Consider the following 25,375-nt stretch of genomic DNA (forward strand, 5'->3'; position numbering starts at 1 on the left):
GGGAGTTTGGCCTAGTGGTAGAGTGCTTGCCTAGCATACACGAAAACCTGGGTTTGATTCCTCAATACCACATACTTAGAAAAAAGCCAGAAGTGGTCTGTGGCTCAAGTGGTAGAGCTCTAGCCTAGTCTTGAGAAAGCCCAAGGAAATTTCAGGCCCTGAGCACAAGCCCCAGAACTGGTTTAAAAAAAAAGAAAGAAAGACTTAGAGAAGACCTTTCATTTAACTTTGGCCTTCTTTTTTTTTCACATTTTATTTTATTTGTATTTTTTACTTATTATTAGTTGTGGGGCTTGACACATGGTTCTGGGTGCTGTGCCTGACTCTTCAGCTCAAGGCTAGCATTCTACCACTTGAGCTACGGTACTACTTTGCCACTTCCAATTTCTGAAGATTAATTGGAGATAAGAGTCTCGTAGACTTTCTTGCCCTGACTGCTTTTAAATCCAGTCCTCAGATCTCAGCCTCCTGATTAGCTAGGATTACAGGTGTGAGCCACTAGCACCTGGTTATGAGTATATTATTTGTGGAACTTTACTCTTCTCTTGTTTTCTCCCACATCCCCTCTTTCCCTCCCCATCCCCCAAATTGTAAAATTTGCTTCCAGCTTAACGTCTTGTGAATATCACTGCTGCATTGGTTTACCCTTTGTCCTTTGTCTCAACATTTTGTTATTAATCCTCTTCCTATACCCAAATCAGATAAACATATATACAAGACACAGGATACCAAAATTAAAAGCAGTGACAGGAGGAGGTGTAAACCAAAGGAGGGAAAATATGAAGGAAAAAAGAAATAAATCAGTACATTAAAATAAGTAATTTATGCCTTTTGAATATTTTAGTGCCTGAATCAATAGGTTCAATATTATAATACTTTTTTCTTTTTCAAAATTGTGCTTATTAATGATGAAAAATTGTCCCTCCTTTTAAAGACAAGCATTTTTTAAAATTATTTTTTTATTAAAAGATTTTATTAACTGATTTTTGCATCATATTTCATTTTTTGTCTATTATTGTCGGGATAATATACATGTCAGGTAGTAGGTGCATTATTTCTCAAACACTGATACCCCTTCTCATGTTTTCATACCCATTTCCTTCCTCCACCCCTCCCAATCATCTTGTTTTCCCCCTTCCCTTCCCTATTTTAAATAAACAAATACACATATATACAATATACAAGGTAACAAAGTCAGATACAGTAATACATAAGATTAACCATAAGGACAAAGAGAAGAGAAATAACATAGTACATTAAGAACACCAATCACATAAGATAAAGTTCTTGTTCCCATATCTTAGCGATCTTTTCATTTAGGCTTATCCTGTATGACCTTATGTACATAGAATTTGAGCTATTGTAATCCTCTGCTAGAGAGTCCTAGATGTGTACTAATTATTACAAGTGAGGGAAACCATTGAGCCTATCTTCCTTTGGGTCTGGATTACTTAACTTAATATGATTTTTTTCCAAGTCTTTTCATTTCCTTACAAATGGGGTGATTTCATTCTTTCTAATAAGTACCACATCTTCTTGATCCATTCATCTACTGAGGGACATCTGTGTATGTTCCATATCTTTGCTATGGCAAATAATGCTGCAATGAACATCATTGTGCTAGTAAGTTTAGTATGTTCTTGTTTCTGGACATTGTGCTAAATTGTGCCAAGGAGTGGGATTGCTGAGTCCTAGGGGTGCTCTATGTTTAGTCTTTTGAGGAATATCCACTGCTTTCCAGAGTGGTTGAATGAGTTTACACTCCCACCAACAGTATAGTAGTGATCTCTCCTGGCCACATCCCCACCAACATCTGTTGTTATTAGATTTCTTGATAATGGCCATTCTAACTGGAGTGAGGTAGAATCTCAAAAGTTTTTAATTTAATTTAATTTATTTTTTCTTATTGTTGGCATAATGTATAGAGGGTTACAGTTATATTCGTCAGGTAGTAGGTACATTACTTCTCACAGATTGATGTCCCCATTTCCCTCCCCCTCAAAGTTGATTCGCATTTCTTTTATGACCAACCAGTATTTTTAGAATACATAATAAAATACTGGAGAGTGAAATGCACAATAAAGATGCACAGAATATATATTTTATTACTAGATTCAATGGACATAAAGTTGCACTGTCAAAACACTACTCTAAATGTTTCTATGGACTCAGTCTGTATATCTATATTGTTATAGATTGGTATAGGTTCCCAGACTTAATGTTGAATAACACTGGTCTAAAATGTAATGATTACACCTTACTGTGCATTTATACCCCTCAAAATAAGGTAGACTCTATCTTTGCTTTTTCTTTTACTATGGGGTTTATTGAATGAATAGAATCAACAACTCAAAAAGTAAACTCATTTGTGAAATTCTTTATGATGTGAATTTTCAGAAAAGTTTTATAATGAGGTTGCAATATGAGAAAGCAGTGTATGTATAGTGATATTGCTGATTGTGGAGTCAGAATGCTATTTGGAAATTATGAAAACTAAATAAATTGGCTCTTACAAAAAGTTCTCTCAAAAAAGCTCAGGAAGCTCAAAATTGGTACTTATTGTGGTGGAGATTATTAACTGAACTCAGACATGGCAATAATGACTTAAAAGTGCAGATAATAGCAAAATCATGAAGGACTAGTATTAGGAAATAAGCGAGTGCAATGAGACAGGTATAGAATTTCCTCTTTAAAAAATTCCACAACTTTAGGGGCTGGGAAAGTGGCCTAAAGTGGTAGATCACTAACCTTGAAAAAGCCCAATGACAGTGTCTGGGCCCTGAGTTCAAACTCCAGAACTTGCAAAAGAAAAAAAAAACTACAACTTTAAGGGCTGGGAATGTGACATAGTGGTAGAAGTGCTTGCCTAGCATCCATGCAGCCCTGGGTTTGATTCTTCACTACCACATACACAGAAAAAGCCGGAAGTGGTGCTGTAGCTCAAGTGGTAGAGTACTAGCCATGAGCAAAAAAAGCTAAGGGACACATTTGTCATAATCAGTAGAAATATTGGGCTCTCCTTGGACCTCCAGGATATAGAAACAAAAGCCATATAATGAGTGATTGTTGTCCTTAATGTACTATGTTTTGCTGTCCCTTGGTTATCTCATATTGTTACAGTATTTCACCTTGTTATATATTGGATATATGCGTATTTGGTTACTTGAAATCAAATAGGGAAGAGGGGAAAACAAGATGAGGGCAGGGGTAGAGGGAGGGGAATGGGGACCAAGACATGAGAAAGGGTATCGATATATGTGAAGTAATGCACCTTCTATCTGGTGAACATAATGTAACCCTTCTATTAATTACAATAAAAAATATATGGGGAAAAAAAAGCTCAGGGACAGTGTCCAGGCCCTGAGTTCAAGACCCATACTTTGGTCCCATGTTAGACTTGAGTATAATCTTATATAAATTTTTCCTCTATAAATCACTTAATGGATACCTAGGCTGATTCTGTAGTTTAGCTGCTGTGAACATGGTTGTGCCAGTATCTCTCATGTATGTTAATTTCTATAACAAAGATTGGTAGTAGAATATGAATTAATAAGGTGGCATATTCTTCTTAATAATAGTAACAGTCATAATTCTATTTGTGGCACACCTTAATGCTATGAGAAGGTACTTTAAGTTAGGGGGTAATGTTCAGTCAGTATATACCTGACTGTTCATAGTAGTAGTGGTAAGCTGAGGTAAGCCACAGGTACCCATTCAGCTTCATGTCTTGAACGTTGAAGTATTGTGAAGAGTGAAAATAATAAGCAAGTTGTTTAGTGTCATGGATAGTTGGCAGAGTAGTCATGATTTGTCCTGTAATATGTCTGCTACCTTGGCAGTATATGCCATTACTGGTATAACAACAGGGCACTAAAATGCATTAGTAGGAAACTTTTTGTTTTTTTTGGTCAGTCCTGGGACTTGAACTCTGGGCTTGGGCGTTGTCCCTGAGCTCTTCAGCTCAAGGCTAGCTTGCTACCCATTGAGCCACATGGTCACTTCGAGTTTTCTGTGATTAATGGGAAATAAGAATCTCATGGACTTTTCAGTGCCTGGAGCTTTGGGCTGGCTTTGAACCGAGATCCTCAGATCACAGCCTCCTGAGTAGCTAGGATTATAGTCATGAGCTCTCACGCCTGGCTAGGAAGCTCCTTTTTTTTTTTTTTCTTTTTTTCTTTTTTTTGGGGGGTAGTGGGACTTGAACAATTGGGCCTGGGTCCTGCCCCTGAGCTCTTCAGCTCAAGGCTAACTTTCTACTACTCCTTGAGCCACAGGGCCACTTCCTGTTTTCGGGTTGCTAATTGGAGATGAGTCTTGTAGACTTTAGTGCCTGGGCTGGCTTTGAACCACGATACTCAGATCTCAGCCATGAGAGTAGCTAGGATTACAGACGTGAGCCAATATACATGGCACATATAGATTTATACAGCTTAAACCATGAATTTGTCCTTGAATGAAATTAACTTTATCATAGTGTCTGATCTTTTTAAGGTTGTATTGAATTGGTTTGCACTAATTTAATTGACAATATTTATATCAGTGTTTATCAAGGAAATTTTCCAGCTGATTTTACTATAGACTTTGAAAGTATTCCATCATGATCCTCTGAATTTATTTATTTATTTATTTATTTATTTTTTGCCAGTCCTGGGCTTGAGCTCAGGGCCTGAGCACTGTCCTTGGACTTTCTCAAGGATAGAGCTCTACCACTTGAGCCTCAGCACCACTTCCGGCTTTTTTTTCTATGTATGTGGTACCGAGGAATCGAACCCGGGTCTTCATGCGTGCTAGGCAAGCACTTTAACCACTAGGCCAAACTCCCGGCCCCTCTCTGAATTTTTTTGATACATGTAGTACTCCCTTTCATATCTAAATTTTCCTCATTTGAATCTCTTTCTCTCTTTTGGTCAAATTAAGTGCTGTCTTATCATCTTAGTTTTTCAAAGAATGAACTTTTTACAGTTTTTAGAGCTTCAATTTCATTATTTTCTCCCTTAATCTTTATTATTTCTTTCCATCTGCTAATTTGGATTTTGTTTGTTCTTGTTTTTCTCAAAATTTGAGGTTTATCTTTAGGCTATTCAATTGAGAACACCTTGGAGTTTGTTACTGTTATTTGGTTATTGATTTACTCATTTTTTTAAATTAAAGAATTTATTAACATTGATTTTTACATCATATTTCAAATGATGTGTTTAACAAACAGGTATTCAAGAAGGGAATCTCTATATACAATCACTGGCACTTAGATTTTGGAACATAATCAAAATTAGGCTGATGGTTTGTATGTCTTACATACATAATAATCAATGTAATAAAACATTATGTCTATAGAGTCATGACTATGTAGTTGTGTTTATATTTCCAATACCATGTCCATAGCATTGGGTATGCAACTTTTGAGTTTTCGCTCTTGTACTGTTTGGATCTAATAATATTAAGGATACCATGCGCCTTTTACTCATTTTTTTTTTTTTGCCAGTCCTGGGCCATGAACTCAGGGCCTGAGCACTGTCCTTGGACTTTCTCAAGGCTAGAGCTCTACCACTTGAGCCACAGCACCACTTCTGGCTTTTTTCTGTGTACGTGGTACCAAGGAATTGAACCGAGGTCCTCGTGCATGCTAGGCAAGCACTCTACCACTAGGCTAAACTCCAGGCCCTTACTAATTTTTTTTAACCAGTTGTGGGGCTTGAACTCATAGCTCTATCCTTGAGTTTTGTTTTTGGTTTTGGTTTTGGTTTTGGTTTTTTGTCCTTTTGGGACTTGAACCTCTGGGCCTGCATGTTGTCCTTGAGCTCTTCAGCTCAAAGCTACTGCCCTACCTCTTGAACCACAGTGCCACTTCCAGTTTTCAGGTGGTTAATTGAAGATAAGTTTCAAGGACTTTAGTGCTTGGGCTGGCTTTGAACCTTGATCCTCAGATCTCAGCCACCTAGGATTACAACTATGAACCACCGCCCCTGCAAGTTCCTCCTCCCCACTCCCTCCACTCCCCACTTTTCAAGAAAGACTATTGCTCTCCATTTCACTTCACAACTCCACTTTGATTTTCTGGTGATTAATTAGAGATAAGAGTCTCACTGACTTTCCTGCCTAGGCTGGCTTCAAACTGTGATTGTGAGTAGCTAGGATTTTAAGCGTGGGCCACCAGCATCCATCTTGTATTTTTTTTTTCCCTGTAGGCGCTCATAGCTATTGCTCTTCCCCATAGATTCTGATAGGTTGTGTTCTCATTTTCATCAAATTCCAGGAACTTTTTGATCTTTTATTCCTTTAGTGACTTACTTATAACTAAACTTCCTGTTACTCAGTCTCTGTGTATTTGAATATTTTCTGTAGTATCTTTTTCTCTGTTAAGTATTTGTTCTGTAGTATCTTTTGCTCTATTTTAGTTTAATTTTGTTATGGTCTGACAGATAAGAGGGAGTTATTTCATTTGTATTTGCTAAGGTTTAGTTTATGTCCTAAAATAAGATGTGTTTTGGAGAAAATTCCATAGACTGGAGATACCTGTAAAGTTTATTTTCACGATATCTTTTACTTCTGAGGTGTTTTTTTTCTTTCTTGTTTACCATACCTAGTTGTTGAATATAGAGTATTGAGGTCTCCCATTATTATTATGCTGGAGTCTTATCAGTGCTGATATGTCCCGAGGTGTTTGATGAATCTGAATAAGCTGCAATTATACTCAACAACTATAATTTCTTGTACAATGAGATAATTTTCTCTGTTCCTTTTTCTCTTCAAACTGATTTTAGTTGAGGGTCTGTTTTATCCAATACTTACTCATTTTTCCTGGAACCCAAACAAAATAACTTAGTCTGGGCAGTAGGCACTGTCTCAAGTTGATGATTCACAGTTCTTCTCATAGATAAAGGGAGCTTCTTCACCCAGGCTAACCTTCTACACCATGAAAGTTGCCAAATCACAAACCCCTGTACTCCTGTTTGGCTTTGTTGGTTTTGTGGGATTTTTTTCAGTTAGAGTTAGCAGTCTGTTGGCGGGTCTATTGAATTTTACCTTCTTTTGAAGTCTGTTTCCTTTGCAACACTCAGAGATCCAGGGACTGGCTCTTTACTGCTTTTCTTTTTTCTTTCTCTTTTTTTCTTTCTTTTTTTTTGTTTTTGTGGGTCATGGGGCTTGAACTTGGCGTGGGCACTGTCCTTGAGCTCTTCAGCTCAAGGCTACGTTGTTCCTGAGCTCTTCAGCTCAAGGCTCCCCTTGAGCCAAGCCCCATTTCTCATTTTCTAGAGGTTAATTGGAGATAAGAATCTCAGGTCCTTTTGTGTCTGAGCAGGCTTTGAATCTTGATCCTCAAGTCTCAGCCTCCTGAGTAGCTAGGATTACAGGGTGAGCCACACGCTGGCTTGCTGCTTTTCTTGTGCCAGGATTGTTTCTTTATTTTCTGCTTCACTGCCATCTTCTTTTCAGGTTTCTCATTCTTTCCCTCTCTTTCTTCAAAATCTGTTTTCTTCTGTATCACCAGATTCTTCTCATTCTTGAAGTCTGCCATCTTCCCTGTTGCCTTCTACTATTTTCAAGTGCAACATTTTAGTTTTCTCTCATTGTTTGTTACTCTGCCTGTGAAACTGGCAATCAGGTTGGTCAGTGAGCAAGTTTAATTTGACATTTGGCTTTATAAATAAAATCCTATGCTTGCTTTGATTTCAGTTGTTAATTTTAACTTTTTAAACCCTTTCTTGCCTTTCAGTTGAAAACAATCCTCGAACAGGAAATCTTGGTGCATTAATAAAGGTCTTCCTTTCTAGAACCAAAGAACTCAAACTTTCAGCAGAATGTCAGAAGTAAGTTGGCTAATTAAATCATGTTCTCTTTATATTTAGTTATGTATGTTTTTAATTTATTGATGGAAATAACTTATGGCCTTGGGCCAGGAGTTTGGCTTAGTGGTAGAGTGCTTGCCTAGCATGCACAAAGACCTGGGTTCGATTCCTCAGTACCACATATGTAGAAAAAAGCCAGAAGGGGTGCTGTAGCTCAAGTGGTAGAGTTCTAGCCTTGAGAAAACCCAAGGACAGTGCCCATGCCCTCAGTTCAAGCCCCAGAACTGGCAAAAAAAAAAAATTAAAAGGCTGGGCAGTGGCTCACGCCTGTAATCCTAGCTATTCAAGAGGCTGAGATCTGAGGATCACATTCAAAGCCAGCCTGGGCACTAAAGAACCTGAGACTCTTATCTCCAGTTAACCACACAGAAAAGGGGAAGTGGGTAGGGTGGTAGCCTTGAGCTGAAGAGCTCAGGGACAGTGCCCAGGCCCAGAGTTTAAGCCCCATGACACCTCCCCCCCCAAAAAACCCCACCCACACACACACATAAACTTATGGCCTTTTAAAAGCCACATGTGAAGGAATTGTTTTCTTTTTAAGAAAAAATAAAGTAGCTGAATGCCATTGGCTCAAGCCTGTAGTCTTGTCTACTTAGGTGGCTGGGATCTGAGTATCGCAGTTCAAAGCCAACCCAGGTAGAAAAGTTAGTGAAATTCTTACCTTCAGTTAACCACCAAAAAAGCTGGAAGTGGAGGTATGGCTCAAGTAGTAGAGCACTAAGTTTGAGCAAAAATCTTTAGGGACAGTGCCTGGGCCCTAAGTTCAAACTCCAAACTCCAGTATGTGCACACACACACACACACACACACACACACAGAAAAAGAAAAATAGATAAAAGAAAAGTTTTAGCATTATAAGACATTGGGAAGGAGACTATAAAGTTTGAAACCTGAATTTGGGACAACATTTAGAAATATATTCTTGAACTAGATTGTGTCTGAATTATTATTTTAAAAGGTATCCCCATTATCAATGCTAATCATACTTGATTAAATAATGACTTAGTTTGAATGCCATTTTTTCCATGTGTGTTTCCTGTATATTCTGCATATTAGGCATATTAAGTTTCTATGATCCAAGCACTTTTTTTTAAGATTGCTGACTTACTTATTGGTGGTACTGGATTTTGAACTAATGGCTTTGTATTTGCTAGGCAAGTGCTCTACCAGGAGCCATGCTTCCAGCTGACATAAACAGTTATTTTTATGCCAGAACTAGGGCTTGAACTCTTGGTCTTGAGCTCTCACTTGGCTTTTTCTTTCAAGGTTAGTGCTGTATAATTTGTTCCATACTTCTACTTCAGGTTTTTTGCTGTTTATCTGAAAGTAGGAGAAAAGAGACTTTCTTGGGCTAGCTCCGATTTTTGGAAGGCAATTTTTCAAAAGAGTGCCCAGTTTTATGATATCTCAGCAAATTATCTTGAATCCAGTTAAAGCTTTTAAATGAGTTAATAGTGATTATAGTGATTAATGTAAGAAGCATTATACTGTGCTTCCTCATTTAAAAAACATGTAAAAATCTTTTTTTTTTTTTTTTTTTTTGGTCTGTTGTGGGGCTTGAACTAGTCTCTGTCCCTGAACCTATTTGCTCAAAGCTAGTGTTGTACCACTTTGAGCCACAGTGCCACTTCTGGTTTTCAGGTGGTTAATTGGAGATAAAAGTCTCATGGACTTGCTTGCCCAGGTTGACTTGGAACCAAGAGCCTCACATCTCAGCCTCCTGAGTGGTTAGAATTATAGAAGTGAGCCATCAGCACCTATCTTCCATTTAAAATTTTATCATGTGTTAGGTATGTTCTCCTTATAGTACCATCATTTTTAAAAGGTTGCCTTTATGTTGAATAACTATAACATTAAGAACAAAGAGCAGCTATGCTTACAGGTATCGATAAACAGTTTCTAAAGTAGATTCCCTTTGTTACATACACAGAATGAAGTATAAAGTAAAATGGTATAGGTATCACTTGTCCAATGTAATCCATTGTGTCCAATGTGAAGAACACTTCATTCCCATATTACAAGTAGGGGAAAATCATGGGCTAGATTTCCTTATGATATATTCTTATGTGATTTTTATCTTTTTAGCCACATCTTCATTTGGCAGACACATAATGCTTTGTTTATTATTTGCTGTCTGCTGAAAGTATTCATCTGTGAGATGTCTGAAGAGGAGTTGCAACTTCATTTTACTTACGAAGAAAAATCTCCTGGTAGTTATAGTAAGTATTGCCTTTGAAAAAGTTCTTTGGTGTAACATGTATAACATACACAGCTTAAGTTTTAGGAATAAAAGTATGACTTTGGAAGGTTTTTTTTCTTATAATTTTTAATTTTTCTATGTTAATAAAAAGGTCAGCAGGAACAATATCTCATTTGTATGACTTCCGCTCACATGGAAGAAGGAAGTAAAAGAAAATAAAAGAAAAATAAAACTGGAAAGTATTCCTTTAAGAAGATAGAGTGATGCCAGGTATAGTAGTGCATACTTGAAATCCTAATACCTGGAAGACAAAGGCAAGAAAATCATGTGTCTGGGGGCATCCTGGACTACATAAGAAGACCCTATTTTCAAAACCAAGCAAACAGAAAAAAAGGAAAAGAAAATAGGAGTTATTTGTAAATATAATTGACAAAGAATGTGTTATTCAGGGAGACAAGCAATCAAAATTGCAGATTTTATGAATGTTGAAGCTTACTTTCATAGAATGTAACAGTAATCTAAATCTGGATATGTTTGGGACTGCTTTATCGGAACTAACATTTTCAAGAACAAGTTTTTTTTTGGTGTTACTTGGATTTGAACCCAGGGCATTGTTCTTGCTAGGTAAGCATTATACTTGAATCGTGCTCCCCACTTTTTGTGCTAAATGTATTTTTTGGTTAGGTTTTTGAGCTTTTTGCCTTAGGCTAACCTAGGACCTTGATCATGCTCCTCCTCTTCTTCCTTCTCTTCCTCCGGCCTGGGTGTTGTCTCTGAGCACTTCAGCTCAAGGCTACTTACCTACCCTTGAGCCACACCCCACTTTCCATTTTCTAGAGGTTTATTGGAGATAAGAGTCTCAGGTCCTTATTTCTTTGATGAATATTGATGCAAAACTTCTCAACAAAATACTGGCCAACCGTCTACAACAACTCATCAAAAAATTATACACTATGATCAAACAGGATTCATTACAGGGAGGCAAAGCTGGTTCAACATATGCTAATCCATTAATATAATTCAACACATCAACAGGAGTAAGGACAAAAATCACATGATTGTCTCAATAGATGCAGAAAAGGCATTTGACAAGATCCAACACCCCTTTATGCTAAAAGCTCTGGAGAAGCTAGGAATCCATGGAACATTCCTCAGTATAATAAAGGCTGTGTATGACAAACCCACAGCTAGTATTATACTTAATGGCAAGCATAAAGGGGATCCAAATAGGGAAAGAGGAAGTGAAACTTTCCCTCTTTGCAGATGACATGATTCTGAATTTAAAGAACCCTATAGACTCCTCTCCCAAGCTCCTTGAGCTGATTCAAAACTTTGGCAAGGTAGCAGGGTATAAAATTAACCCTCAAAAATCAACTGCCTTCCTCTATGCCAACAGTGAGAGGAATGAGGCAACAATCAGGAAAGCAATTCCTTTTGCAAATAGCCTCAAAGAAAATAAAGTACCTAGAAATTATCTTAACTAAGACTGTAAAGGACCTTTTTGATGAAATCTTTAAAACCCTGAAAAAGGAAATTAAAGCAGAACTGAGGAAATGGAAAAACCTCCCATGCTCCTGGATTGGAAGAATCAACATCGTAAAAATGACAATCTTGCCACGGGCTATCTACAAATTCAACGCAATACCCATCAATATCCCAATGTCATTCTTTAAAGAAATAGAAGAGGCAATCCAAAATTTCATATGGAATAATAAAAGACCCCGTGTAGCACAAACGTTTCTCAGCAGAAAGAACAGTGCAGGAGGAATTTCAATACCAAACTTTAGACTCTATTACAGAGCTATAATAATCAAAACAGCCTCTTCAACAAGTGGTGATGGAAGAACTGGTTAAGCACCTGCAGAAAACTGAGGTTGGATCCTTCTTTGTCACCCTGCACTAGAATTAACTCCAAATGGATCAAAGACCATTGGTAAAAGCCGACACACCGAAAACTTTACACACTAGGCCTCCTTGGCACAGGTCGAAACTTTCTCAATAAGTACCAAGAAACACAACAAATCAGAGAAAGGCTGGCTAAGTGGGACTGCATTAAACTGCAGAGCTTTTGTATGGCCAAGGATATAGCTAGTAAATTAATTAGGAAGCCTAAAGAATGGGAGAAGATCTTCACTAACCGTACAACAGACAAAGGCCTCATATCTAAAATATATCAACAGCTCAAAAAATTGAATCACTCCAAAACTAATCTCCAAAGTAACAACCATCCCATTAAAAAATGGGCCAAAGACTTAAAGAGAGTCTTCTCCAAAGAAGAAATAAGAATGGCCTATAGACACATGAAGAAATGCTCAACATCTCTGGTCATAAAAGAAATGCAAATCAAAACAACTCTTGATTCCACCTCACTCCAGTTAGAATGGCCAGGATCAAGAAAACTAATAACAACAGATACTGGAGGGGATGTGGCCAGGAGGGATCACTACTACACTGTTGGTGGGAGTGCAAACTCGTTCAACCACTATGGAAAGCAGTATGGCAGTTCCTCAAAAGACTAAACATAGAGCTCCCCTATGACCCAGCAATTCCACTACTTGGCATTTGCCCAATCGTCCAGAAACAAGGACATACTAAATCCACTAGCACTATGATGTTCATTGCAGCACTATTTATCATAGCAAAGATGTGGAACCAACCCAGATGTCCCTCAGTTGATGAGTGGATCAACAAGATGTGGTATTTATACACAATGGAATTCTATGCTGCTGTCAGAAAGAACAACATCATCCCATTTGTAAGGAAATGGAAAGACTTAGAAAAAATCATATTAAGTGAAGTAAGCCAGACTCAAAGGAACATAGGCTCAATGGTCTTCCTCATTTGTCATAATCAGTAGAAACCTTGGGCTCTCCTAGCAGAGATTTACAATAGAACAAAATCTAGAGACATGCAGCCAAATAGTATGACACTAAATGAAAGGACCTCCAGGATAAGGAAACAAAAGCCATATAATGAGTGACTGTTGTCCTTAATGTACTATGTTATCTCTCATCTCTTTTGCTATCCCTTGGTTATCTCATATTGTTATAATATTTGACCTTGTTATCTGATATATTTTATATGTGCTTAATTGGATAGGGAAGGGGGGAAATCAAGATAAATGGGGGGAGGGTGGGAGGGAAATGGGGACCATGTCATGAGAAAGGGTATCAATGTCTGTGAAGTTATGCACCTTCTATCTGGTGAATATAATGTAACCCTTCTATTAATCACAATAAAAAAAAGAGTCTTAGGTCCTTTTGTGTCAGGGCTGGCCTTGAACCTTGATCATCCTCCTTATGTCTCCCATATAGCTGGTACTACAAGCTGAAGTCACTATTCTCTGCTCTTCATTGAAATAAGGACTCTTATAATCCTGTCCTTGAACTATGATCCTTTTCATCTCAGTCTTCAGAGTAGCTGAGAATACAGACGTATGCCAGTATCCTTAAAGACGATTTTATGGTGTTCAAAGATGTCTTCTTTTTCTGAAAATGGAGAGAAAGTATCTATTCTCCAATATCATTCTCTATTCAGCAATATCATTGCTGGAAAAAAAATTTGTTTGCAAGTTGTTAGGAGGGCCTGTAATTTTCAAGATCATCAGCTGGTATTTCATATCTTAACATTAAAATTATAAGCTGAACAATGAAAGAGAAGAATAGGATGCTTAGCTAATGAAAAATGCATTATGAAATTTTTGCATCTATACTTGATGGGAAAGGGAATTGGCAAAAGCAGTGCAAAAGGCAGTATTACTCTTCAATTTTCTGACTTCTGTTTTTAAATTGTATTTCTGCTCTCATCAGGCTGACAGATTACATGTGATTCAGTGTCTGGATCAGCAGTTTCTAGGGGGAAAGTACTAAGAAAACTTTGTAACATTTACATCTTTAATTAAGATCTATGAACAGTGTGAATTTCAGTGTATATGTATATAATCCCAGTTACTGTTATACTTTTAGAAGTGATTCTCCACTGTGGTCACTAAAATATATGTTTCTAAATATATATTTTGTGCAATCCAATGTTGACCAATGGAAACATGTACTAGATTTTACTGTTCATCGGGTCAGAATCTCAACATACTGGTTTTGAGTACATCTACTTCTAATTGTGATATATTTTCTCAATTCTGAAAAATTTCGTGGGGCCAAGTGTTTGGTCTAGTAGTAGAGTGCTTGCCTTTCATGTACAAAGACCCGAGTTTGATTCCTTGGTACCACATACATAGAAAAGCCCGGAAGTGGCACTGTGGATCAAGTAGTAGAGCTCTTGCCTTGAAAAAGTTCAAGGACAGTGCTCAGGCCCCGAGTTCAAGCCAGGACTGGTCAAGAAATTTTTTCTTTTCTTTTTGGCCTGAGATCCAGACTTGAATTTACCACCTGATGCTTTTGCTCATTGACTTGTGCTCTATCAACTGAGCTATGCCTCTAACCCTTGAAAATTTTTAACACAGTTGTATAGTAGAGATGTAGCTCAGTGATAGAGTGTTTGTCTAGTAAGCTAAGACCTTGGATTTGATCCCTAGAATCACAAAAATAGATAAACAGGTAGGTAGACATGAGATAAGTAGGTTGGTAGGTAAAAAGATGGATGGATAGACAGACAGACAGATACAAAAAATTCTGAAAATTTAAGCTTTAATATAGTCAGTATTTTCTTAAAACTATTATTAGACTACAAAAATCTCATAGAGCCATGAGCTGATGTCTCATGCCTGTAATCCTAGTTACTCAGGAGGTTGGAAACTGAGGATCACAGTTTGAAGCCAGCCCAATTTTAGCAGGTAGGAAACTGTGAGACTCTTATCTCCAATTAACCACTAGAAAACTGGAAGTGGTACTGTTACTCAAAGTGGTAGATTACCAGCCTTGAGTGAAAAAGCTCAGAGACAATATTCATTCCCTGAGTTCAAGCCCTACAACTGACAGAAAAGAAAAGAAAAGAAAAACCCTCAGGTATTATCATTTAAAAGTATTACAGAATTACGTTACATTTCAAAAAAATGAATATGAAATAACAAAACAATAAACTTCTTACCCAAGGTGGTAGCATGACTGTATGCTGTTTGCTTGTTTGTTGTGCTGTTACTAGAGCTTGAATTCAGAGCCTTTGTTGTTGTTGTTTTTTTTTTTGCTTAAGAGTCTCACAGATTGTCTTGGCTGGCTGGCTTTGAACCATAATCCTCAGATCTCACCCTCCTGAGTAGCTGTGATGATAGTGTGAGCTACCAGTGTCCTTCCTGCCACTTTATGTATTTAATCCTCTAAGACTTCATTACATGGTAGTAAAGGAATTTTCTACACATACTAGCAAATAACTTAAGGGAGTTGGCTCATCCTTCTAGCCTCTTCAAAGATCTTTAAATAGTTTGGAAAAATGAATAGAAGGTTTTATTTCACTATAATCTTTTTTATAATTTTTTGTGTCCTCATCCTTAGTTATTTCTAAGGTAGAATAAGATATTGTTTTTGACCAACAGATTTGATTCTGTAGTCTTTTAATAGTTGCCTTGCTAACTATTTCATTAAGTACATAGCTAAGGAGTCTGCCTATGAAGTCAGAATCTTACTAAGTGCTTTTGCAGATTTTGAGGAAATTGAAAGGTGACAGATATCCCAGGGAAGGAAATAACTTTCTTTATGACATTGCTATATACAAGGTGTGTAGGACATTCTGCAGGCCAGAGCATTTCATTTTCTGTGCTAATAAGTTTATAGAGTTTATAACATTCTTCTGAGTTTACTTAATGAACTATCTCTTCAGTATGCAGATGGATGGGCAAAACCTAGTTTATGTTTAAGTAAGATACCATGTCTCTGCTTAATTTACGTGGAAGATTCTTTCTTCTCTAATGGCAATGGGCAAATACAGAATTAATGTATCTTTTAGTTTCTTCCTTGAAAACTGCCTAAATTAAAATATCAAAATTAAGTTTTGTTTCTTCAGTTTTCTGAACTTTCTCTCTTTCTTTTTTTTAATGCCATTCCTGGGCTTGAGCTCAGGGCCTGAGTACTGTCCTTGGACTTTCTCAATGCTAGAGCTCTACGAGGAATTGAATCTGGGTCTTTTCATGTTAGGCAAACACTATCACTAGGCCAAACTCCTGACCCTAGTTTTCTGAAGTTTCTTTACAAACAAAATGATATAGTTAACTATCTTCAGGGAAACTAAATAATGTTGTAGTCTACTATTTTAATCCTTCATTTCACAGCCAAAATGTGTTAACTTCAACTGATACTACTGAGCAAAAATGGCATGAGTATTAATTTTAGCAGTTTTGCTTGTTTTCATTTTGTATTGCCCATTTGTTCAAAAGACGTATTCTATGAGAAATCATTCATGGTTTTGTCCTGTTTTGAGTTAGTATAAATTGCCATCTTCTTAATTTATGAAGAGGAAAGTGGGGAGTTAGGGGAAAGTGAAAGAGAGAGAGAGAGAACGACAGGTATATATATACTTAAATTCTCCTTGGTGTTGATTTTAAAAAGTTAAATTTTAAATAAGTAAAGCAAAAATAAGTTATGTAAATAAATAACAGTGAGTATAGTTTTGTAAAACTAAAGGCAAGTGTAGCTAGATGTGTATATGTGTGCGCATTTGTGTGTATCTGTTTCCCTTTCTAACTGTGAAAGCTACTGTGCCTGGCTTCATGACATGTTTTCTAACGTATTCTGTGTTGTAGTCATAAGCTGAAGCAAATACTTGGAGGAAATTACCTACAATGGTGTATAAGAAATGCTGTAGAGACAGATACAGTGGCTCACGCCTATAATCCTAGCTACTCAGGAAGTGGAGATCTGAAGATCATGTTTCAGAGCCAGCCTGGGCACTAAAGTCTGTGAGATACTCCACCAGAAACCCATAAATGGCCCTGTGGCTCAAGGGGTAGGGTGACAGCCTAAAGCTGAAGAGCTCAGGGACTACGCCCAGGTCCAGAGTTCAAGTCCCATAACCAACAAAAAAAAAAAGAAAGAAAGAAAAGAAATGCTTTAGATTTTTGAGATCTTGAGTGTGTAGCTTCTTAATTCTTTTTTTTTTTTATTGTAATTAGTAAAAGGGTTACATGATGTTTGCCAGATAGAAGGTGCATTAATTCACATACATTGTTCTTTTTTTTTTTTTTTTTTGCCAGTCTTGGGGCTTGAACTCAGTGCCTGCACACTGTCCTTGGGCTTTCTCAAGGCTAGAGCTCTACCACTTGAGCCATAGCACCACTTCCAACTTTTTCTGTGTATGTTGTACCAAGGAATCGAACCCTTGTCTTTGTGCATGCTTAGCAAGCATTTTACCACTAGGCCAAACTCTTGGCCCCTAGATTCTTTTTTTTTTAAATCAGTCCTGCAGCTTGAACTCAGGGCCTGAGCACTGGAACACTGTCCTTGGCTATTCTCAAGGCTGGCTCTGTACCACTTGAGCCATAGCACCACTTCTGGCTTTTTCTGTGTCTATGTATGTGGTATTGAGAAGTTGAACCCAGGGCTGCCTGCATGCTAGGCAAGCACTCTTACTACTAGGCTATGCTCCTGGCCCTTGTGAGAATAGAACTAAAATATTTTGTTTGTTTGTTTTTGCCTGTCCTGGGCTTGAGTTCAGGTCCTGAACACTGTCCTTGGACTTTCTCAAGGCCAGAGCTCTACCCTTTGAGCCTCAGCACCACTTCTGTCTTTTTCTATGTATGTGGTACCAAGGAATCGAACCTGCGTCTTTGTGCATGCTAGGCAAGTACTCTACCACTAGGCCAAACTCCCTGGCCCTAAAATATTTAATTTAATGGTCTTCAAACTGCATCATTTTATTTCACAATTATTGTTTATACTTGTCATTGATTTTTCAGAGCTTGCATTTTTTATATTTAAAATTTTAAGAGATAAACATGCTTAATATACTATTTTATTAATAAAGCATCATATGTTTCATAAATATTGCTGTTTAAACAGCTTTTTTTTTTTTTGTGGGTCATAGGGTTTGAACTCTGGGCCTGGGCGCTGTCCCTGAGTTTTTAAGCTCAAGACTACCATCCTACACCTTGGCCTGGATGTTTTCCCAGAGCTCTTCAGGTCAAGGATACCACCTTACCCCTAGAGCCACAGGCCACTTGCCATTTTCTAGTAATTAACTTGATATAAGAGTCTTATATCCTTTAGTACCCCGGCTGGCTTTGAACTGTGATCCTCAGATATCAGCTTCCTGAGTAGCTAGGATTATAGGCGTGAGCCACTGTGCCATCTAAACATCTTTTAATTAGAATTGAGACTTGTATGTGTTTATAGCATGTGCTGTTTTTTTAATTACATAATTTATTAACATTTATTTTTACATCATAATTCAAATGACATGTTGAACAAAGAAGTATTCAAGAAGGGAATCTCTAAATACAATCACTGGCACTTAGATTTTAGGACATAATTAAAATTAAGCTGAGAGTTTGTATCTCATAGATACATATTAATCTATGTAATAAAACGTTATATCTATAGAGTCATAATTGTTTATGTCTATGTAGTTATGTTTATATTTCCAATACGATGTCCGTAACATTGGGTGTGCAAATATTGAGTCATTGCTCCATGTGCTGGTTTTTTAATGTTACCTTTTATGTTTATGGTACCAGTAGTACCAAAAACAATTGTTCTTATTGAGTTGAAGATCTTTCTATGAAGCTCAAACAGCCAGAGTGGAGTGTTTATTCCCACAGGGCAGAGAACATAATATATCTAACACCTGCAAATCCACTTTGTGTGGTATATTCTATCCTAAAAACTATGCATGTTTTATACTTTGAAAATATAAATTCTGTTTGTTTTTTGTTTTTTTACCAATCCTGGGGTTTGAACTCAGGGCCTGGGCACCGTCCTTGGACACTTTTGCTCAAGGCTAGTGCTCTGCTACTTGAGCCACAGCACCCCTTCCAGCTTTTTCTAAGTATGTGGTACTGAGGAATCGAACCTAAGGCTTCATGCATGTTAGGTGAGTACTCTACCACTTGGCTATGCTCCCGACACCCATGTCTCTGTTTTTGATTGATTGTGTGTATGTGTAGTGTGTGTGTGTGTGTGTGTGTGTGTGTGTGTGTGTGTGTGTGTATGTGTGTATGTGTTGGTTCAAGGCCTTGAACTCATGACCTGGATGTTGTCCCTAACATCTTTTGCTCAAGGCTAGCACTCTACTTCTCTATTACTTGAGCCACAGCTCCACTTCTGGCTTTTTTGGTAATTAGTTGGAAGTAAGAGCTCATGGACTTTCTTTGCTTTGAACTATTACAGGCATGAGCCACTCTGGTGCCTAGCTTGGTTAGTTTTTAGTACTTTTTTTTTTCCCAGTCCTGGGGCTTGAACTTAGGGCCTGAGCACTGTCCTTGGGCTTTCTCAAGGCTAGAGCTCTACCATTTGACCTATAACACCACTCCTAGCTTTTTTTTTTTTTTTTTTTTTTTTGGTGGGTAATGAAGGTTGAACTTGGCCTAGGTACTATCCCTGAGTTCCTCATTTCCCATTTTCTAGAGGTTAATTGGTCCTTTTGTGCCCAGGCTGGCTTTGAACCTTGATCTTCAGACCTCAGTCTCCTGAGTAGCTAGGATTACAGGCGTGAGCTACCATGCCGTGCCGGCTCTGGTGTTTTTCTGTATATGTGGTACTGAGGAATAGATTCTGGATCTTAGTGTATGCTAGGCAATCATTCTACCACAGGCAAAACTCCCAGTCCCTTAGTACTTGTTTTTAGCACTGTAATTTTGGGCAGTGTTGAAAAGCCGACACTTCTGGTTTTTTGAGTGGAAAAATAGCAATAAGTAGCTCTCAGTCTTTTAACACTTAATAATTATATCTAATCTAATATATATGACCCATTTCCTTTTATTGTGATTGTTGCTTTGTTTTCCATCAATTATTTTGTTGTCAGTTTATTTTGTTAGCCTTCATTAGTTTACAAGGGAAATTTTATTATGACATTTCTAAATTTTACCCCCTGTATTATTTTCTCCTCCTCTTCCTCCTCCTCCTCCTCCTCTTCCTCCTTCTCCTCTTTCTTCCTCTTCCTCCTCTCCCTCCTCCCCTTCCCCTTCTTCTTCCTCTTCCCCCTTCCCCTCCTCCTCTTTCTTTCTCTTCCTCCTCTTCCTCCTCCCTCTTCTTGTCTTCCTGTGGCTTGGACCTGAGACCTGATCTCTGTCCCTAAATTCTTTTTGCACAAGGCTAGGGGTCTACTACTTTGAGCCACAGATAACACCACTTCCAGTTTTCTAGTAGTTAATTGGAGATAATATTCTCATGGATACCTTTCTGTCTCCAGCTGGCTTTGTATCACAGTCCTCAGATCTCAGATTCTTGAGTAGTTGGGGTTACTGGTATGAACCACCAGTGCCTGGCATCTCTTCTTAAAAAACTATTTTGACAAGGTGTTTTGGTGGTTCATACCTTCTAGCTACTCAAGGCGTGAAGATCTGGGGATTGTGCCAGCCACCTGGAGCAATAAAGCTCAGGACCAGTACACAGGTCCCAAGTTCAAGCCCCAGGATTGGCATCAAAGCAAAACAAAAACATGTTTTGATGGGTTTCATTGTTCTGGTTTCATACAGGCAAATAAACTACGTTAACTTTATTCATCCTCAATCACCCTCTTTTTTTACCCTTCTACTATCGCCTACAACTTAATAAGCCTATTTTGCCTTTCTGTCATCTATTTAAATTTATTCTGTTTTTGTACCAAGCGATTTCCCATATGATATTTTAGACCTGCATATCTTTTTTTTTTTTTTTGCCAGTCCTGGCTTGATCTTGGTGCTTAAGCATTGTCCTTGAGCCTTCTCAAGGCTAGATCTCTACCACTTGAGCCACGCACCCCTTCCAACTTTTTCTATGTATGTGGTACTGAGAGTTGAACCTGGGTCTTAGTGCATGCTAGGTAAGCACTCTACCATTAGGCCAAACTCCCAGCCGAAGACATGTATATCTTTTTTTCCAGTCATGGGGCTTGAACTCTGGTCCTAGACACTGTCCCTGAGCTCTAATGTAGTGCTCTACCAGTTGAGCCATAGCCCCATTTCCATTTTCTGGTGGTTAATTGGAGACAAGAGTCTCTCAGACTTTACTGCTTGGGCTGGCTTTGAACAGCCATCCTCAGATCTCAGCTCCTGAGTAGCTAGGATTATAGGCATGAGCCACCATGCTTGGCTGGCATGTCTATCTCATATTTTGATCAGAGTAACTTTTTCTCCCTCTTCCTTCCATCTTGTATTGATCAGCAGCTTTCACCAAAGTTCCTTATGCCTTCCTCATACATAGCTGCACTATATTTCAAAATCATTTACCTTCCACCTTTCTTCTCTCTTCCTCCACTTATGAGTTTCATGTTTAGTAGATAGAAATCTTAAGAGATTTAAATTAGAAATTTCTTATTTGTATTTTTTCCTAAAATTTTGGTCTTCAAATGTTACAGTTTACTTATATGAACCCTATCATCATCCTTGCTTTTATATTAAATTGATAACAGTGCTGTGAATTCTCCTACAAACTTGACCATGGTCATGATTTAGATGGCACATAGAAGTGGATGGAGAATATTTTTCACTGTTTTAAAGTTAATTATTACAAGTGTATACCGGTTTAAAAGTAAAACATTCATGGGCTGGGAGTTTGCTCTAGTGGTAGAGTACTTGTCTGGCATTCACGAAGACCCAGGTTCGATTCCTTGATACCCACATACATAGAAAAAGCTGGAAATGGCATTGTAGCTCAAGTGGTAGAGCGCTAGTCTTGAGAAAGCCCAAGGACAGTGCTCAGGCCCTGAGATCAAACCCCCAGACTGGCAAAAAACAAAAAACAAAAGTAAAACATTCAATCAGATACCTTCTGGGGGTACTAAGTACTGTTCCCTTGCCTTCTCTAACTAAAGTATTTTGGCTGCTTGACTGAATAAGGATAGGTTATTAAACTGGCATTTGGTCTGAAATGTTCTTTAGGGAATCACTGAGTGACTTTTAATGTTCTTATTTGAATGTGGGTGGCTATATTTTGGAACAAGCCAAGGAGTAACAGTTCAGCAAACACATACTGAGTATATACTGTGTGCCAACAAGTCCACTTGTTGGAATAGTTAACTCACTTGAGGTAGGTTGAACAGCTATTACAATTTGAGAAGTTTTAAGTAGATCTACTCCTTACTAGTAAATCTAGTCTCAAAGACTAGATCTTTTACTTATACCCTTGATACCCTTGAACCTTTTTTTTTTTAAGGTGCTAGAGATAGAATCCAGAACTTTATGGATGCAGGACAAGTTCTCTATCAGTGAGTCATACCTCCATTTCTCTCCCTCATTTTCTTCAGGAGTTGAGCCAAGCTCACTGTTTCTTGGAGTGAGATTTAATGTGGTTGTCGAACTTGAGTTTTACTGTGTGTCCTTTTTAGCATTGATCTGTATATTCAATGTAATAGTCTCTTTAATATTTATACTTGCCTCTCAGGGTTTCTGTGCCAATTCTGTTTGTGGTAAGACAGAAATTTCTCTGGAATTCTGAATGCCAGGTAGTATTGTCTGTAAAAAATTGCCAAGCTTTTTTTGGATTCCAAGTGTTTTGCTGCCTTGGATATAATTGCTGAGTTTCTGCTTATATCCCTGTATTTAGTTCACCAAATATTCATTTTGTAAACACACATATACATACACATACACGCGCACACACACGTGTGTGTGTGTGTATGTGTGTGTGTGTGTGCGCGCGTGCGTGTGTGTATGCTAGTTCTAGGACTTGAACTCAGTGCCTTTCACTCTTACTCAGTTTTCTTGCTCATGGCTGGCGCACCAACACTTCAGTCATGCCTCACTCTACTCTGGCAGTTTGCTGGTTAATTGGGGATGAAATGCAAACTTCTCTGCCCAAGCTAGCTTTGAATTATGATCCTTCATGTCACAGCCTTCTCAGTAGCTAGGATTACTAGAGTGAGCCATCAGCTCTTGGTTTGAATATATATTGCAGTTCTCACAGAAACTGAGGGGTTTTCTTCACTTATATAAAATGTTATTACATATATATGAGTATGTGCATATATATATGTATATAACTTGTCCCTTATCTAAAATGTCATTATACATATACATCATGAGCTATGTGTCTGTGTACATATACTATATCCCTGGTCTTGGGACCGCATCTGGCTGAGATGGTGCGTGCTGCCCGGTTGTACCAGGCTCTCCCCCTCCTGGAGTAAGGCCACCTCTGAGATAGGCCCCAACCCCTCCAACCTCTCAGACAGCACACGCACCCTATGTTAGCTGAATGGACTTCCTCAATGAGAGTACCTCCCCCGTCCTGCCCACCTTTGTGCTGATAGGCTCCTGCATCCTATGTTAGCTGAATGGACTTCCTCAATAATCGAGTTCCTGCCTTGCTGGGTCTCTCTGACATGTCTGATTGTCCTCCTGTGAGGGAGGGCTGGGTGCAGGGGGTCAGTTGGCCCTCTCCTTTCTCTGCTTGTCTTGGTCGGGGCAAGTTCTCTCTATCCCACCTGTGGGTCGGAAGGGACCGAGGACTAAAAACCCCAACAGCGTGAGCCACTGGTGCCCAGCTAAAAGTCTGTTTTATACATTGGTCTATAATATAAAATTCTATTGGAAGAATTTGAAGCATAGAAATTAGCAGTTGGCCTATAGGAGCTTTAAAATCTCTTTAACATTTGAAAAGTTCTATTATTAATAGTTGGTATTCCTAATTCCTATACTAGATAGAAATTACATTAGTGGCAAGTATGCATAATTTGAATTTATTTAGGTCAAAACTAGTGTTTGAACATATGTAATAAAATTATTTTTACTTTAATTAGAAATAAAAACAGAACTTTAAATGGTTTCTATTGTATACTTTGTTTAAAAAACTTTTTATGTGTTTTACCAGGTTCTGAGTCAGAAGATCTTTTGGAAGAATTGCTCTGTTGTTTGGTGCAGTTAATCACTGATATTCCACTCTTGTAAGTTCTGGCTAAGCCAGGATTTATCTTTGTATATTGAAGATGATCATAGAGCATGTTGAAGAGTGTGGGTCCTAGTATATATATATGTATATATGCATGCAGCCCCACTTCCCCTTTTCTAGTGATTTAACTGGAGATAAGAGTCTCATGGTCTTTAGTACCCAGGCTGGCTTTGAACCGTGATCCTCAGATCTCAGTCTCCTGAGTAGCTAGGATTACAGGCATGAGCCACAGCACCTGGCTAAAACAAACATTTTATATACTTTATATTAAATAATAAAATAAGATATTTTAGCAGTATTAAGCAGAGGAGTAAATTGATTCCTGTAATAACTTTCAGAGCTGGGTGGCAGTGGCTCACACTGGTAATCTTAGCTACTTAGGAGGCTAGGCTCTGAGGATTGTGGTTCCAAGTCATCCTTAGCAGTTAAGTCCATGAGACTTTTTTTTTTAATTTAATAAATGTGATGTGCAGAGGAGTTAGTTATATAAGTAATGTCATGAGTACACTTCTTTTCAAATAGTGTTACCCCCTTCCTTCGTTTTCTCCTGCTTTCCCTTGGTCTCACTCCCATCCACCCTGAGTTATACAGTGTATTTCCAACATAGAGTCTTGTGAGTATTGCTGTTGCATTGGTTTACTCTTTCTCCCATCATATCTGTGATTCTCTTCCTTTCTCCAAATAAAATAAACATATGCAAGACAACAGGTGCTGAAATTGGAAACTGTGATCATAGGGAATAAACCAGAGGGGGAAAAATGAAAGAAAAAAAAGTATAAGTGCGAACAGTACACTTAAAAAAAGGAAAAAGAAAACTTTTGTTTCCATATCATGGAGTTCATTTCAATTAGCTTCATCTTATATGATCATAGTATATATCTATTGGGCTGTTGTGATCCTGGGAATGTAAACTTGTTCAACCACTCTGGAAAGCAGTATGGAGGTTCCTCAAAAGACTAAATATAGTGCTCCCCATGATCCAGAAATCCCACTTCTGGGCATTTAACCGAATGAAGGCCAACCAAGGCCATACTAAAGCTAACAACACAAGTATATTTATTGTAGCATTATTTACCATAGCTAAGATACGGAATCAACCCAGATGTCCCTCAGAAGATGAATGGATCAAGAACATGCATTATATATACACATTGGAATTCTATGCTTCCATCAGAAAGAAATGGAATTGATCTATTTGGTTTTTTTTTGTTTTTTTTTGCCAGTCCTGGGCTTGAGCTCAGGGCCTGAGCACTGTTCTTGGACTTTCTCAAGGCTAGAGCTCTACCACTTGAGCCTCAGCACCACTTCCAGCTTTTTTCTATGTATGTGGTACCGAGGAATTGAACCTGGGTCTTTGTGCA

At 38.1% G+C, this 25,375-nt stretch overlaps 1 protein-coding gene across 3 annotated transcripts in view; it reads left to right on the top strand.

Annotated features, from left to right (window-relative positions):
• The window catches only part of Dym (dymeclin), a 253,030-nt gene that overhangs the window by 36,426 nt on the left and 191,229 nt on the right, over window positions 1–25,375 (top strand). For all 3 annotated transcript variants that reach the window (XM_090353126.1, XM_090353124.1, XM_090353125.1), the window contains exons 4-6: window positions 7,715–7,808; window positions 9,933–10,066; window positions 23,937–24,009. In XM_090353126.1, the coding sequence (XP_090209252.1) occupies window positions 7,715–7,808; window positions 9,933–10,066; window positions 23,937–24,009 (301 nt within the window). The remainder of the gene's footprint in view (window positions 1–7,714; window positions 7,809–9,932; window positions 10,067–23,936; window positions 24,010–25,375) is intronic.

This window comes from Megascapheus bottae, chromosome 19 (assembly GCF_031878675.1).
Source record: "Megascapheus bottae isolate mThoBot1 chromosome 19, mThoBot2.hap1, whole genome shotgun sequence".
Lineage (NCBI taxonomy): Eukaryota > Metazoa > Chordata > Mammalia > Rodentia > Geomyidae > Megascapheus > Megascapheus bottae.